This window comes from Cydia fagiglandana, chromosome 4 (assembly GCF_963556715.1).
Source record: "Cydia fagiglandana chromosome 4, ilCydFagi1.1, whole genome shotgun sequence".
Classification (NCBI taxonomy): Eukaryota; Metazoa; Arthropoda; class Insecta; order Lepidoptera; family Tortricidae; genus Cydia; species Cydia fagiglandana.
Genome location: NC_085935.1, coordinates 4,985,104 through 5,002,603, shown reverse-complemented (window position 1 = coordinate 5,002,603; position 17,500 = coordinate 4,985,104). Strand labels below are relative to the sequence as shown.

Genomic DNA, 17,500 nt, shown 5'->3' with positions numbered 1-17,500 from the left:
TTGACAGCGTTGAATGAATTTTATGAGAATTTTCTAGCTTCCAAACTAGTTATTAAATAAAAGAAGTTTTTATTACGTACGTGTACAACATAATACTTTTTATAGGTAATATCTCTTTGTAGAAAATTAAGCTATTTGTACAAATTTCTTATGAAGTAATGGGCACCTTTGTGTTGCGCGGAGAGGCCTCTTTCAGTAGTCTTATGATTTGTGTATAATTTTAGATTTATTTAGCATTTTAGATTTAATTTAGTTTTATTATTAGATTTATTTTAGTTTATATGTAATTTGTTTGTCATGCTCATGCTGTATCATTGTTACATATTTGCTGTGACTTATTCTTCCAAACTGTTTTTCAATAAAGATACGAAGTACAGTCGACGTCAAATATATGTTTACACTTTTGCACCTTACTCCTTTGTAATAAGGCAAAAAGTAAACATGTCAAACGTCGACTGTACCAATAAATAACTCTTGTAAAGTATTATAATAAGCTGCTAGCCCTCTCCTTTAATAACCGGCCGTGTGGTCGCCCGATGATGAATGTGTTTCTCAATATCGCGCCCGTCTCACTGTAATGGCCACCCGATGCCATATTGAACTGCAATAAATATGTCCCGTTTTTATCCGGACGTGTGGACGCAATAACGCGGAAACTTTAGCAGAAAAATGGGAATTTAAGAGGCCATTTTAAAGCTACTGTTCTTGTTAAACATACTCTACCAGAGAAATGAAGATAACTAGATCACTTTGCGTGGAATTTTTAGTTTTTTTGCTTGCTTTTGAATACGAACTACGTACGAAATGAAAAGAACGGCGAGGAAAAAGAGTACTTAGGTACCGAAGTTTTGTCTTTGATTCATGAAAAAACAGACAATTAATTTGTAACAATTAGAAAAATATTTACAGCGGTATTAGAACTTGAAAAAATCTTGATATGATTTGACTTCACTCACAGTGCATCTTGCTCACAATATAAGTGCAGATGCCCTGAGATTATGTGTCCCGTTTACACTACCTTACGGAGGTCTAGGAGATTGTAATGTATTTACGAGTCGGGTCCTGATTCGTCCTGAGGGTAGTGATGTTGCAATCTAAACCTAATGTGTTTTTTTTTGTGCCGAGCGTTCCGACTGTTCGTCTACTTCAGTGGTGGGTAAACTTTCTTCATGGGGGGCCAGAAAGTTTAGGAAATTTAAGTGACGGGCCAGAATTGTAGCTAAAATTTATTTTGATTTGTGATATTCGTGGGCCAATGCCATATAGGCCATATACTAATTATATCATAGGACCGGCGGCGGGCCGGATAAAATCCATTCGCGGGCTGGAGATGGCCCGCGGGCCGTACTTTGCCCACCACTGGTCTACTTTCAACGAGGGGGAGATTTGTCAGAAAGGTGTCAAGTTCCGGCGGTTCCGCGGCCGGCTCCCTGACACTGCTGGATGCGAACTGCATAGCAGCCAAGGCAGCCATAATTGTGTGTTCACTGTTTTAAGATTTTTTCTATGGGCCAATTGTTGCCTGATAATAAAGCTTTTTATTTTCATTACGTTAAATCAATATCTAATCAAATTTAGATTAGGGGTTGGAATTTCGCTCTAGCATTCTGTGTACTCCTGCTCGGCTCTCAGTTATTTCGTTAATTAACATTTAAGATTGAATTCAAATGAGATGCATTTGCTATGCACTATGCATTCTAACTGCCGTTCCCTGAATACATTCAACATTGCGAATATACTGAGTGACTTAAATAGGTCAATGAGGAAAAATAAAATATAGATCTTACAAGGGAACTGATTGAATTATTTTATTACGTAAATATTAGGTAATATTTTATTTATTTGAAAGTCATGTGACGAGGAAGGTATTACGAATGAATGTGGAGGGAAGTAACGGAAGAGGAAAACTGAGGAAAAGGTGGATGGACTGTGTGAGAGATGATAAGAAACGATCGCGAGTGGATGATGAGATGACGGGCGAGAGAGAGGTATGGAAGAAAAACACATGCTGCGCTGACCCCAAATTAATGAAATAAGTAATATTTTAATACGTGTATTTAAGTAGTCATACTATTAGGCATACAAAGGTACCAGTAGCAGATATCTGATTTAAAAATAATTTTCGAACGCGAAGTGAAATAAGAAGATAAGTGGGTATGATATGATTATAGGTACAGTCGAAAGTTTTAATTTATGACCCATTTTGTACCTTGTCACAATGACAATAGTATGAGATTTCTAGCAACTTTCATATTGATTGTCACTGTGACTGCCGTATTTGAACTTCAAGATATTCACAAGAGACGACACGTACTAGTACCATTCTAAATACGTTATAGTTTAGATATCAACTAGTTCTCTTTTGCGGCGCAATTCGGGCAACCAATGTCACTTTTACGTTAGATAGCGTAAGATATCTAATAGATGTGAACTGGATCTCTAAGTCATATCCTGAGGAAATCTTTCAAGAGTATCTCCAGAATCGCGCAAATGTCAAATTTGACAGGTTAGATCTTAAACATATCGTTATCGTATCTTGGTGATGTCTAAAAGATATCTAATAGATGTCTATTTCAAAATCCGAATCGGGTTCTGAGCCCTGACAAGGTACGAAATGGGTCATAAATTAATAGGTACTTTCGAACGTACGTTACTTGGCAGTTTCACACTGTCTTGCAGATACTTTTTGCCGTACTCTTTAAGCAAAAAGTTGGACTATTATCATAATAAAAACACAACAAAGAAACCGCAAGAACAGCTCCTTAGTTGTAGTTTTAATTACCTTCCCTGTAGTGCTAAACTTTTCCATCAAAGAGTAATTAAACTGCAGAGGCCTGTATTGGAACTTTGCTCATTCAAAACTAATTATTAAAGTGCCTGGTAGGCGCTGTGATGACAAATACTTTATAACAGAGAATACAAAGTTGCGAAGTATTCATTGAAAGATAATTTTAGCTGTCGAAATTGCTATAGTAAAACTACTCCAAATCATTTATGTGCCGTAATTCAACATGGATTCATCTGCATTTGACAATACTCAAAACTCCTAAAGATTATCTAAACATGTCCAGCGATATTTGCTCGTGTGAGTTACGGGTTTAAATATTTCAATAAAGGTAGGTATTAAAATAGTATATCGTCAGGCAAAATAAATTCATCAAACATATTGTTCTTTACCTAAATCAAACTTCAAATCGAACGGGCACATAAGCGAGTAACTAATTTTAACTAATTAACTTCTCGCTGCTGACTGATAAATTATGTGCACATTAAGCAAAATGCATCAAATTAAACGCATTAGCAATAGTCAATTTGCATTCCCGCAGTTTCCGCATCCGTGATTTTTGTGGGATTAGCGAACCGATAACTGCTAGGGCAAAAATGTTCAAACACAGCTGGAACGTACCGGACCACTAGAAGATGCTCCGTATTTCGTGGACTGTGCGCAGAACCAAGCTCCTCGCAAGAAGCTAAAACTAAACAAGAAACAAAGACTAAAATATCAAATCAAAAAAAAAAAACTGAAACCGTTTATTATTAGGCAACAAAGGCTACATACCTTACAATGTAACATACATACCTATACATTTCATAAACTTAAAACTAAAGACTATTTTGGCAACAAAACGGCGTGGCTCCGTTGAATCGTCTACTTAGTGTCGGATTCGGCAGTTTGCCCCGGAACCTCCGAAACACGACAACCTTCGGTGCACTCGATGCCTCCCTGCAGCCATATATAGGTACCATATGTCTGCCGGTAATGCTGTCGACCATATATAATGAAGAATTGATCAAAATCGGTAGGGAACAGTTGTTTAAGAATAGGGAACATTGTGCACAACGTTCCAGCAGAACTTTTGCATAGGTAGGTAGTCTATAAAATTGCCAAGCAATATAGTCGTGTTTCCTCGAAGTTAATAAGTACGCAGAAAAATTCTCATATGAATTTAACCAAACTTGCTCGTTTCAAAAGAACTTCATTTCAGGTCATTACGTCAAGATTATCTTTTACCGCGACGATTTAAGGGGAAGCGGTTCCATTTTAGTTGCTGTTTCCTAATAGGTAGGTACTTAAATATATACCTACTAAGACTAGCCTAAGCACACGGGTAATAGGAAGTAGGTAATTACCTATTGGTATACAATAATATAAAACATCTTTGTCGGTCTGGTTTGCAAGTTGGCTGTGTAAGCAAAACCGATCAGAAATGTAGATATTTTTACTTATAGTGTGTAGCTTTCAAATAGAGCTCGAAGACTAATCCTATTCTCTATTGTTAAGTAAAACCTTGTGCCACGTGCCACAACCACCTGCATAAAAAGTACAGTACTTATTCGGTTACTGAGTGCCGGCGAGTCGAACGCTACAGAACCAGTCTAAATTGTGTCATAGAGATGCGTAACAAAGGCGCGTTATCAGAGAGCGCAGCTACACTGGTTTTTTGAGAGTTGGACTAGCCCGCGCTCAGGTGCCAAATAGAATAATGAAGACCCTTTTTTGCAGGTAAGTAGCACGTAAGGTTTTACTTAACAATAGACAATAGGATTAGCCGTCGAGCTCTATTTGAAAGCTACACACTATACTTCTAGGTACTTTTACTTCTCTATATTTTGTTATTAGGTATAATTGTGTATTCAATTTTGAAGGAGAAGGAAACATTCGAGAATGGAATTTAAAAATGTAAGTAATTTAGTCTTTTATCACTACTTGGAGGCGTATATTCAGATTTTAATGACATATGGGGCATTATCTATGAAAAGGGACCTTATTGTCGATGGCGCTTACACCGCATTTTAACGTGGCACGGCATTGTATATACAGCGGAGCATCGTTAACACATTCAACACCAAGAACCCGACTCTCGGGTACACTGTTCGTAGCGACTACGCGCTACATACGGCGAAACCGTGGCTACGCGCTACGAGCGTAACCCGTAGCACTTAGTGGTAATGAATGTGTTAATAATGGCGTAAGCGCCATCAACAATTAGGTCCCTTTTCATAGATAACGTCACATATAGTGAATTAGATCAGTACGGGTATGATGGCCGTTTTTCTACGTGACAGCGTGATAAAACTGATAAAACGGTTTCCGTCTCTTTCTATCCCGCAGAGATAAAAAGTGACAGTTATTTTATCACTTGAATAAATGTGGATAAAGTGATCATAATACGCCTGCTGGATTAGTTAAGGATCGGTCTGTAAGTGTCAAAAGTGACGTTTTTGGTTGAATGTCATCAACAATTGTCATCTTTGCTAGAAACCCTGTACTCCGTAGTATGAGGCGACTGGCGGTAGACAGAGAAACCCTTGAAAACGTAACGCGAGTCCTCTTTAACAAGGTTTGTAATGTGTGTGGCTACGGAACCCCATAAATGGCGAAGGCAATAAGCCCGTGGGACATGTGGCGGGGCGTTATGAAAAAACTTACAGCTACTTGTGTGTCCTTGTATAGTCTCATTTATATCACTGAATATGAGTTTGCTACTTTCAACTTTATCTACTTATTGGAAAAATTAAAGTTTTCATTTTTTTTTACTTTTAACTGAATTAAAGTAAGTATTTAAAGAATTCTGGGCTGTTGTTGTAAGTGGGAGTGTTTTAAATCGACACGAGTTGCGAATTACCTATTCGCGCGTGTATTGCATTTTATAATACATAATACATAATACGGAGTGATCGCCGTTGGATTTTCGTGTTTGAAACCGGGAGAGTATTTTGTTCTATCTTACTGTTACCACACTGTTATTATTATATTATACCATATATTACTTAGTATTACATTTGTACAAAGCTCATTGTACAGCCGTGAGCAACGTCAAACCCCAAATACATTGGCTCAGTGCAGTTTCTCTTTGCTTGACGAACTAGTGGAAGTAAAAGTTGAGACAAGGCACATTCGCCACAGACACAGCCCACTACTGACACACTGCATACATCGTTCATAGTTCATATGTTCTAGCTTTCATCTCTCTTGTCCTGGCAAAATTCCACTCTCAATTTTATTGAGATAAGTACTCATCCTTTATTATTTACACCTTTCAGAACTCGTGACAAGTGACAATGACCACCAAAAGCGCTGCCAACACTCGCAAGGCAACTGCGCGCCAACTAGAGATGCAACTTAAGACTACTACACAAGATCTACAGGAGTCGAGGGCCTTGTCCAAGCAGTTGTTGCAGGATAGGGAGGAGAGCGAACTACAGTTCAAGAAATTGGTCGACACAAACTCAGATTTAAGACGGGACCTGGCAGACAATGATGTGCAGTTGACTGATGCCCGTGGTGAAGTGGACCGTTTGCAAGAGGCAGTAGACTCATTCAATCAGTGCGCTTCTACGCATGAAGTGGCCTTAACCCGCATCACACATTTGGAAGAGGAACTGGGTGCGGCTAATGATGAACTTAATTTGTTTAGGAGAGAGCGGGAGCACTATGATGCTTCGGAACTACAAAATGTGTACCAAGAGTTGGCAAGCGGTGAAACTCAAATTAGTAAGGACTCTAGATATTTAGTATATTTTAATAGTAGCAATAAGTTAAAAAAGTATATCAAGATTAATAGGTATATTAGGAGAACCCAGAAGCTTATCAAAGGCCAGGCATGCATTAAAAAATATAGTAAATTAAAACATGCATTATCGGTTATGAAAAATAGGGTTCAAAATTGTCATTTGGAGCTTGAAACCAAGGAATCAAATTTCCAGAAGTTACATGCCGATATAAATAGGTTAAAAGATGAGCTTCTGGTAATAACCACCATGTATGAAACCACCAAAAAACAAGTTGAGGAGCACATCAAGGCTTTTAATAAATTGCTGCAAGAAAATCAAAATTTAGAGGAGCGATGCAAGTCATTACTTAATGGAAATATTTGTAATTGTGGCCAAATGCCACCAGCAAAAGTTGTTGAAGCCGATGTGGCCCTCAACACTTCTAGGCCAGCTGTACCAGTAGTCACACAGCCCCCTAGAGCAGTCAGTAAGACTGTTGTTTTTTCAGATCAGATTGGGCTAGGAATGGGCCCATTATTAAGCTACAGATTAGAGCAGAAAGTCTCAAATTACTGTTATCAAAACATTACTTTGTCTCACTTGTGTGACCTTATTTCAAAGGGATGTTATGATAGCAGTACTACACTTGTAATTTTATTAGGAAATAGCCTTAATGTAGATAAGCCTAGCATAGATAAGTTGATGTCCACTTTAAGTATTATTGAAAATTCTGGTGCGGGGAAAATCATTTTATGTGCACTGCCTTATGCAGAGAATATGTCTTATGACTATAATAGTAAAGTAGCACACTACAATTCTTTGATGTACCATGCCATATCTGTCAATAAAAAGTACCATTTCTTTGACTTAAATAAATTCATTGAGCGCTTCATGCTAGCTCCAAGGAAGGTATTTCTGCCAAAGAAATATTTTGTATACCTAGTGGATTTATTGGCCTATAATATTGAGCCAAATAGATTTAGTAGTGTTATAGCTAATTCTCAGTCAGCTGACAAAGTCAAGGACCCCATGCCAAATTTAAACTAGATTGTAAGACAGCGGAAAAACGCCTGAGTATGAATATTATTCACCAGAATATTCAGGGTTTTTCCAGCAAAGAATTAGAAATAGGTTTATTTTTAGATAATAATAATGTTGAAGTTATGTGTATCACTGAACATTGGCTGAAAGATGGGCAGTTTTTATTTGATTTTGTTAACTTTAAGTTAGTCAGTTTTTTTGCTAGAAAGTCTGCTGTTCATGGTGGTTCCCTGATAATTGTTAAAAATTGCATGAAATCTAAAGAGCGTAAAGATTTTGTAAATTATTCCATAGAAAGAATTATCGAAATTTCCTGTGTAGAATTAGAAAAATATATTATTGTATGTGTTTACAGACCACCATCAGCTGACTTCAGCACATTTGAAACTACAATGGAAAGTGTGCTGAAATTAGTATGTAAGGGCCAAAAACATGTTATAGTCTGTGGAGATTTTAATGTTAACTTGCTCGAGTCCTCTAGTAATACTGTTAAAATGCTGTGTTTGTTTAAATCATTCAATTTATTTAACTTGTTTCTTGAACCTACTCGGGTAGGTGTAACTAGTGCAACATGTCTGGATAATATATTTTGTAATTGTGAATGTATAGATAAGCAAATATTTAACTGTTTTTATTCTGATCATAGCGGTCAAAGGGCTGTTTTCTTAAGCGATATTCATGATACTCCACAAACAATAACATATAGACCCATTACTAGTAGTCGCTTGGAATTATTCAAAAATGAAATTCAAAAAAGTCTTTTTAATACAGTTGCTCAAAAAGTGCTAATTTACGTATCTGTTTAGCGTGCGGAAAGTTGGTTATCTCGAACTAGTGCTTTTTACTTTTCCAATTTTTTTAAATTTATACTTGTTCCAATTCACGACAACTTATTGATGAGTGTTAATATTAGTTTCCTTTAAACGTCGTAATCAGCATAAAAACCTACCGTTAATGTAAGAATACGAAAAATATTACATATTTCATATTTAATTACTTACCTCTTCATCATTATAACACGTTTATTTTTTAATATTCAATATTGAAAATTCCGTTCTTAATAAGTTGACTGAATGGAACGGAATAGCTGTCAAACGCCCATAGATATAATATACTTAAAGACGGCGTCTAACCGAGCTGTCACTGTTACCACTTTTGTTTAGTGTACGATTAACAATGTTTTTCTTATTTTTTCGCAACTGTATTAAAAAACGTCGTTCGATACACGTGCGGAAATGTCATTCTTCACTCGTCCCGAGTCTTGCCACTCGCCTGCGGCTCGTGGCAAGATATCTCGGTGCTCGTGAAGTAATGACATACCTTCCGCACTAGCATCGAAATGTACTATTGTAGGTTACCATTTTCACATTACAACTGTAATAATTTGTATGAAGATGTTTTTAACGTAATTCTTTATCATTTTAATCAAAATTTCAGTATGAAAACTATTAGTGGGTCAAAAACTAGAACAAAGTTTAGTGAATGGGCTACTGCAGGCATTTATAAAAGTAGAAAAAGGCTTTATGAACTTTATAGTGAGAGAGAGCTGAACAAAAATACAGATTTCCTGGACTATGTGAGGAACTACTCAAAAATCTTCAAGAGAGTGTGTTTAACAGCCAAAGCAAACTATACAAGTTCTAAACTGAAAGTGTCGGACAACAAAGTGAAGACAACATGGAATATTATAAATAAGGAAGCTGGTAAATGTAAATCACGCGATTGTCAAGTCAACATTGTCTCGGATAAACAACAGACCATGTCAAACAACGATGTTGCCTCGGCATTCGAAGATTATTTTTCTAAAATAGCTATTAATACCACGAAATGTCTACATTCATCTTCGTCTCGAGCTCCTTCCTTACTTTGTGCTAATGTTAAGAAATGTAATATTAACTTTGAGTTTAGTCTAGTAGATTCAGCAATTATTGTTAAAACATTCAAGTCACTCAATTTAAAGAAAACGGAAGACTTATGGGGAACATCCGTTAGAGTCATTAGTCATGTCTTGGACGTAATAGCGCCTTACTTAGCCGTAATTTATAATATTTCAATTTCACAAGGAGTCTTTCCAGATCTTATGAAATATAGCAAAGTCATACCTCTTTTTGAATCGGGTGATTCGAGTGATATGGCTAATTACCGTCCAATATCAATACTTCCTGTACTAAGTAAAGTTTTTGAAAAGTTAATGTTAAATGATCTACTGGGTCAACAGACATACTTTACTCACAAGCAATCAGTTTGGTTTCACAAAGGGCCGTTCCACGACCGATGCTGCTTCGGTACTTATTAAACATATTTATGATATTTGGGAAAATTCTTGTGATGCAATTGGCATATTTTGTGATCTTTCTAAAGCATTTGATTGTGTGGATCATGGAACGCTCATTTTGAAATTAGAACACTATGGTCTGTCAGTAAATGCCCTAAACTTTATGTCTTCTTACCTTAGCAACAGAACACAAACAGTTGTTGTAAACAAAACCCGGTCTAGCGGTACTGTAGTCCAATTAGGAGTGCCACAAGGTTCTATTTTGGGTCCATTCCTGTTTTTGGTTTATATAAATGATTTGCCATGTGTAGTAGAAAATCTTTGTGAAATTGTTCTTTTTGCTGATGACACATCATTACTTTTTAAGGTTGATCGTAAATCTACCGATTACAGTGTAATTAACAGCACACTCGTTAATGTACTAAACTGGTTTACTATGAACAATTTGCTTCTTAATGCTAAGAAAACTAAATGCATTCGATTTTCTTTGCCGAATGTTAAACCAGTCGATACTAAGATACTTTTGAATAATGAATGCTTAGAGATGGTAGATAAAGCACTGTTTCTTGGTTTAACATTGGACAAAAATCTACAATGGAGTCCTCATATAAGAACACTAGCAAACAAATTAAGTTCGGCCGCTTACGCTGTGAGGAGAATTAGACAATTGACTAATGTTGAGACAGCTCGCCTTGTTTATTATAGTTATTTTCATAGTGTAATGTCATATGGTATTCTGGTTTGGGGCAAAGCAGCTGACATACAGACTATATTTGTCTTACAAAAGAGAGCCATTCGTTCTATATATAATTTAAGGGTGCGTGAATCATTAAGAGAACTTTTTAAAGAAATTAATATTTTAACTGTAGCTTCCCAATACATATATGATAGTATTATTTATGTTGTTAAGAATCTAGACTCCTTCACTAAGAATTCTGATGTCCATAACTATAATACTAGAAATAAAAATAAGCTTGCTATCAGAAAGTTTCGTGTTCGTAAAGTACAGAAGTCATTCGTTGGGCAATGCATTCATTTTTATAACAAGTTACCTGAGGATGCTTTAAGATTACCCTTTCCAGCTCTTAAGAATTACTTAAAAAAGTCATTGATGTTGAAGGCTTATTACAGAGTCGAGGACTACTTGACAGACAAACATGCATGGTCCAAACCAGAAACTGTAATAACGACAAGTAGCAATTAAAAACATTGTATTATGTGTAGAGTTAAAGGTGACTCAGCTCAGGTAAGAAAGCACATCAAATTGTATGAAAGCATCTCATAACAATCAGTTAGATTCATATAATATGTATTCTCATTTCTTTTATTGATTTTATTTTCTTTTCCTTTTGTAAGATTTGATTTGTTTTCTGAAAGAGCTACGTATTTGTGATTTCATGTGCATATATGTTTATTTTTTATATCAAATTCTATAAAGTTATGTACTCACTGAGTATAATTGCATGAATTCTATAGTAATTTAAATTGTATTAATTACTCGTAATGCATGTTAATTATAAGATGTAATAATGTTTTGAAAAGATGTGTCCCGCCGAGTTTGTTGCCTGTCCCATATTGGGATACCCTCCTCCAATTGAGGGGGGATTTAAATCTTCTCGGGGCAGAGGTGTACGGTTGGAGCCGGTAAATTTATTTGACGTTCATAAACGCATTGTAATATGCCTACTTGAATAAACTATTTTTTATCTTATCTTATCTTTATACATATGGCGGTAAAGTAGCTTCAACATATTTAACTCCGTTCGCCAAACACCTTACAAAAGCAAAGTACCCAATTTTGTCTGTGTACAATACAAACAATTTATACAATAATTTATTACACTAACAACCAGTCACTGAAAGGCAAGGTACCGCATTTATCCTAAACATCGATCTTTTAAATAACTTGGGCAATAAATATAAAGAGCGAGAGGGGGGGAAGTTTGTTTGTTTGTCCCCTGATTTATGTGCGTTAGTTCATAACTGATACATTTACCCGTTGTGTGTGCGGACTATGTGAACAGGCTGTAATGGCTCCTCTACACGATGGGCCAGCGCCGGCCACTCCAAGGGACGCAGCCATGCGGTAGAATGAGATAGCAATATCACTTGCTCCCTCCAACGCATAAATGCGTCCCTTGGAGTGGCCGGCGTTGGCCCATCGTGTAGAGGAGCCATAACACTTGTAACGGGTAGTGATGTTTGGAAATTTTCCCTTCCCGTGAAATCGGAGGAGGCTATTTTTGTTGTACACTAGATAGAATAGAATAGAAAAAATCTTTAAGTATTTTATATTATTTAAGTTCCCAAGTTAAGTACGTTAAAAATATGTATATGGTATTCGCTTGGACTTGGAGAGTGGTTTTCCTCTACACTAGGTACACGAGTAGGTACTTAAAATTTTTTTTACTGACAACTTTCACACCAATCCTCGTAACACTTAAAGATGACATGTACTGGGACCGCGTTGAGCACCAGTAAAACACAGCAATATTTATTTAGTAATGAATATATTATGTGTAATGAATCATTATCATTACACATATTTTTTCACCAAACTGCATGACAGTTTGTATGAGCAACTGTATGCAGGAAGTAGCCAAGGGAATCGAATCAACTTCTTGATTTGAATATCATAAAATTGAATGTGAATACAAAATATATTCCGTATATTTGCCGATGTGATTGGCCCGTTCTGATTGGTGAATTTCCGGCCGTGGGCCAAATTGGCGTAAAGTTGATTTGCGTTATTGTTGGCAACCTTCTCGCCTAAATTAAGGCCGATTCGAAAGGAATATAACTTATAATATTTTCGAAAAAATGTTCATGGAAGCATATGTGGAAGGAATGAGCAGTAAATAATTTTATTTATGAAATCATGTGTGCGTAAAGCATACCCAAAGGTATCATAACTATATACGGAAGCATTCGACCGCCGATGCGAACAGACGTGTTGAAATTATAATTAAATAATATACAAATTAAAATCGTGTGCAATATGCATTGACCTCGATACTGACAAACTGTGTCATGCGATGTTCTTTGCTTGTGTAGTGCAAGTAGTTATGACGTCAAAGTGTTTAAACAACTTCAATCAATATGAGTGCTAATAACAGCCCGTTTGGAAGAAGTTCCAAGATTCAGCGTTCCCCGCCATCAACACCAGTACCACCGAATACCGGAAATGAAAATGCACAACCAACGAGCGCAAAAGACCAGACCAGTCTAGACCCGGTACCAACATCAGAAATTCAGAACTGGATGAGCACTATAGATAAATCTCTTAGTGAAATCTGCAGCATATCGACGGAAGGCAAATTGAACTCCGACCAAAAACTCAGGATCCACAATCTTTGCCGAAAGGTTTCCCACGGTTCCGCAAACTTGGCAGTTCTTTACCAAGGCCTTAAAGCAAAGGCACTCGTTAACCACTGCACTCTTCAGACGCTTCAAGGAAAACAAGACCTATCAGACAGTTTACGAGCCCTAAAGGATAGTATCGATAACAGTAACAGACCGGCCACAAACGCACTTTCTTTTGCCGATATGGTGAAAACTAGTAACAAAAACGAAATTCGTCCTAATAATTTGAGCTCAGTCGCAATTTATCCTAAAGATCAGTCGAAGTCAAGCGAGGAAACGAAAAACCTAGTACAAAAAATTATTAATCCTGAAGAAATGAAACTGCACGTAAGAGCGCTGCGTAAAGTTAAAAATGGCGGTGTTATCATCAGCACTGATACTAAGGACGACATAGAAAAATTGAAATTGACATTTAAAAACACATCCCCGAATCTCACCATCGATGAACCCTTCAAGCGCAGGCCCAGAGTTGTAATAATAGGCGTACCATCGGCACTACGGGAACAAGAGCTCTACAGTTGTATATATGAACAGAATATAGCCGACAAGTTTCCAGACCTAACTCGGGAAAATTTCTTAGCGTCTATCAAATTAAGCCATAAGTCGGGTAAGAAAGATGCAGAGTCCTGTAACTACGTGATAGAAGTTCCAGCCTACATACGACGAGCTCTCATATCTCAGAACCGAGCATTCATCAACTGGTCATCGTGTCCTGTCAGAGACTTCACAACTGTTACAAAGTGTTTCAAGTGCCATCTTTACGGCCATGCTGCCAAAACATGCAAACAATCGGAGCCCACCTGTGGACATTGCAGTAATCTAGGGCACTCGGACAAGGATTGCCTATTTAAATCAGAATATCCCAAATGCGCATCATGTAGTCTCTTCAAAAAACCCAATGGCCATATAACTGGGGACCCTGACTGTCCCGTCAGGAAAATGGCCGAACGACGGTACATAAACTCGATTGATTATGGGGAGGACTAATAAGTACATGTTAAAAGATTATCTGTTAATTTTAATTGTTTGTCTAAGTATACCTAATTAGCTGGTTTGTAGTTATTATCATTAGTAATCGACGTATAGATCGATAATGTTTTTTATACCTTAGTATTTAATGTTTGTATAAAACTGTCATCAATAAGTGCTTTATTTACCCATGAACCTTATGTTTAACTTGCCCTACTAACCTGTAAACCTATCGAAATGCAATTCTTGCCTTGTAACTATTTTTAAGGTAAACTAATAAAATAACAACGTATTTAATAATAAAATAAACACGACTGACCTACTTTATAGACATTACAGACACTGACACAGCAATACTTGGTTACTAAGTGTAAGATAATTCAATACCTATTTTATGTCTCTATGTTCATGATTTTATTTTGTTTCATTGTTTATTGTTCTTTAAATTAGTATATTATCTCTTTGCCTGAGATACAGGATATTCCTAGTTCAGGCGCACGTAAAAATATACGTAAAATGTAAAAGTTCACGCATAATGTAACATTAGCAATAAGGTTTTCTCAATAAATTATTCTATTCTATTCTATTCTATTCTATTCATTGAATGCTGGCTATAATTTGTTTGTCTTCCCCATACACTAGAACACAACTCGATCGAATCATGAACACCAGGCCCCTATTTCACCAACGTGACAGGTGCGACAATTCGACAAGTCTCATTGTTGCTGACGTCACAGGCATCCATGGGCTAAGGTTATCGATTACCATCAGGCGGTCGTATTCCTGTTTGTCACCATCATTGTATTATTTAAAAATACTTTATTATATCGGCAAAAAACAGGTATTTCCCTTGCGATGTTTATGAAGATAATGATGACAATTGTCACAAGATTTCAAAGAACTTTCGGGAATTCTTCACAGCAAATGTGTCGGAATTTCGTGACAATTGTCGTATTTCTTGTGACAATTGTCATTAGCTTCGCGAAATATGTACTTATTAACTGGCGATATAGTGGAGTTTTTTTTAACTAACATGTTGGTGGCAAACAACCACACCGCCCGTCTGATGGTAAGCGGTTACCGTAGCCTATGGAAGCCTGTGATGTCAGTAACAGTGATGTCGAGAATTGTCGAACCCGTCACGTTGGTGAAATAGGGGCCAGAACTTAAAAAACCGCTAGAACGCTTGAACGGTCCAAGTTCAGACCGAGGCGTCCGACACTTTCATTTAAAAAAATCACGTGATCACCGATGCAGTCTATAAAAATGAAATATCGGACGCCTCGGCCCTGATCCGGACCGTTCTAACGCGCAGTCGATAACTGGTTTGCATGAAGAATTGAAGATAGAAAAAATAAAGGCTTGTAAAAGTTTACTGTACCGTAATTTATTCGCTACTCCCACGTGCTGATTTATGCCACGTCTCGCTCTCACTTGGCATTCCCGCCGTGCGTGACAGAGACAAATGGCTTTATCTAAGCGTAAAGACTTTTGGATATACGGGATATATTATATTGTAGCTTTTTTGCGACGGGGCTATCCTAAACTTATCTTACTTACTTATCCTAAAGTTCCTAAACATCCTAAATTTTTAATACCTAAAAAAGTCATTTTCCATTTTCATTATCATTTTCAAACTGAACTAAGATAAACGTACTGGTGCTCGAGGAGGTCCCATCTACATGTCAACTTGAAACTTAAGTCATTGTCAATAGAGGTGACAGCGAGGTGTCATCTATTGGGCATTAGCATGTCGAGCACTAGTACGTTTACCTTGCTGTCACCTCTATTGACAATGACTTGTTTCAAGATGATATCTACTGGGACCGCGTCGAACACCAGTACGTTTACCTTACTAGACACAAATGTCATGGTTAAAGCATTTTATTGAAGAAGTACTTAAAAGTTTATTGAATGTTTAAATTTATTTTATTATAAAAGGTAAATTGTTTAAAAAGCAGTGGTGGCCGAATGGATATGACGTCTGACTTTCAATCCGGAGGTCGCGGGTTCAAATCCTGGCTCGTACCAATGAGTTTTTCGGAACTTATGTACGAAATATCATTTGATATTTACCACTAGCTTTTCGGTGAAGGAAAACATCGTGAGGAAACCTGCATAAATCTGCGAAGAAATTCATAGGTGTATGTGAAGTCCCCAATCCGCATTGGGCTAGCGTGGGGACTATAGCCCAAACCCTCTCGCGCATGAGAGGAGGCCTGTGCTCAGCAGTGGGACGTATATAGGCTGAAATGATGATGATGATGAAATTGTTTAGAGCATATTTTATTACTTTTGCCAAATATTTCAAAGGAAAATGTCGATAAAACAGTCCCACTTGAATTTACTTGGAAAACTAGTCCCCGAAGTCATTACCATAACACATTTATGTCTAAAAGTGTTTTGTGAGTAAATATCTAGGTAGATATGCAGTTCATTTCAATATTTTATTGACTTCTACTTACCTACCTGCTTTGTTTTTAAAGCGTCAAATTAAAGGTGGATTACCTAATATTATCTTTTGAAAAATATATGTAAAAACAAACTTATTTTTCACTTTTGTTCTCAATCATTCTATTCTAAAATAGAATCCTGAGCGTAGCTGGATTCAACTGTTAATGCACACGGTGGAATTAATATTGCACATTAATAATGTGACAAAAAACTACTACTTTACACATCGCCTGTAACAAAATTATTGTTTCAAAAAAATAGTATACAAAAAAGTAAAAAAATGTGTCCTGGAACTCCTGCAAGCCTATTATGGATCGCTTTATTTATCCACATTTATCCACGTGATAAAACAACTGTCACTTTTTAACTCTGCGGGATAGAAAGAGACGGACACCGTTTTATCACGCTGTCACGTAGACAAATACGACCATCATATCCGTACTGGAACATGAAACTGCCTTTTGATCCCTCCTAGCAGAGAAGAAAAAGCCCTTTTTTCAAATAGGCGATGTGAAAAATAATATAACAAACACATTTTTATTCGTACTCAAGATCATTACCTAATCCAATATGTCACCCAACCTGACATATAAACTTTCATCAAATCATCGGAACATATATATTGCATTACCATTTATATCACCAACAGATATATTTACGGTATGAAATGATAATACCGCAAAACAAGACGGCGGTACAAATAGGTTCGTCGTGATGGTTTTCAATAAGCCTTCCTGACATCTCCACTCAAATATCTTCTCTGTACCATTACATTAGAATACATTTTTCAAGTACCCGTGTCTCTATTCCATCTAGAAAGATGTCTTGAATCTATCAAACTATCTACGATCAATTTTATACCTAATATAAAGGAGATAGAATACATTTTTGTTAAACAGTTTT

General features: G+C 36.7%; 1 protein-coding gene across 1 annotated transcript; it reads left to right on the top strand.

The window, feature by feature from the left end:
* The first annotated feature begins 12,754 nt into the window (after positions 1-12,754).
* Positions 12,755-14,205, top strand: LOC134664121 (uncharacterized). The gene has a single exon (XM_063520711.1). It carries the CDS (start codon positions 12,911-12,913, stop codon positions 14,159-14,161), a length of 1,251 nt encoding a protein of 416 aa, XP_063376781.1. The 5' UTR covers positions 12,755-12,910; the 3' UTR covers positions 14,162-14,205.
* Positions 14,206-17,500: the final 3,295 nt, after the last annotated feature.

Excerpts from the sequence above, each read along its gene's own strand:
- LOC134664121 (XM_063520711.1), top strand. The coding sequence starts at position 12,911 with ATGAGTGCTAATAACAGCCCGTTTGGAAGAAGTTCCAAGATTCAGCGT.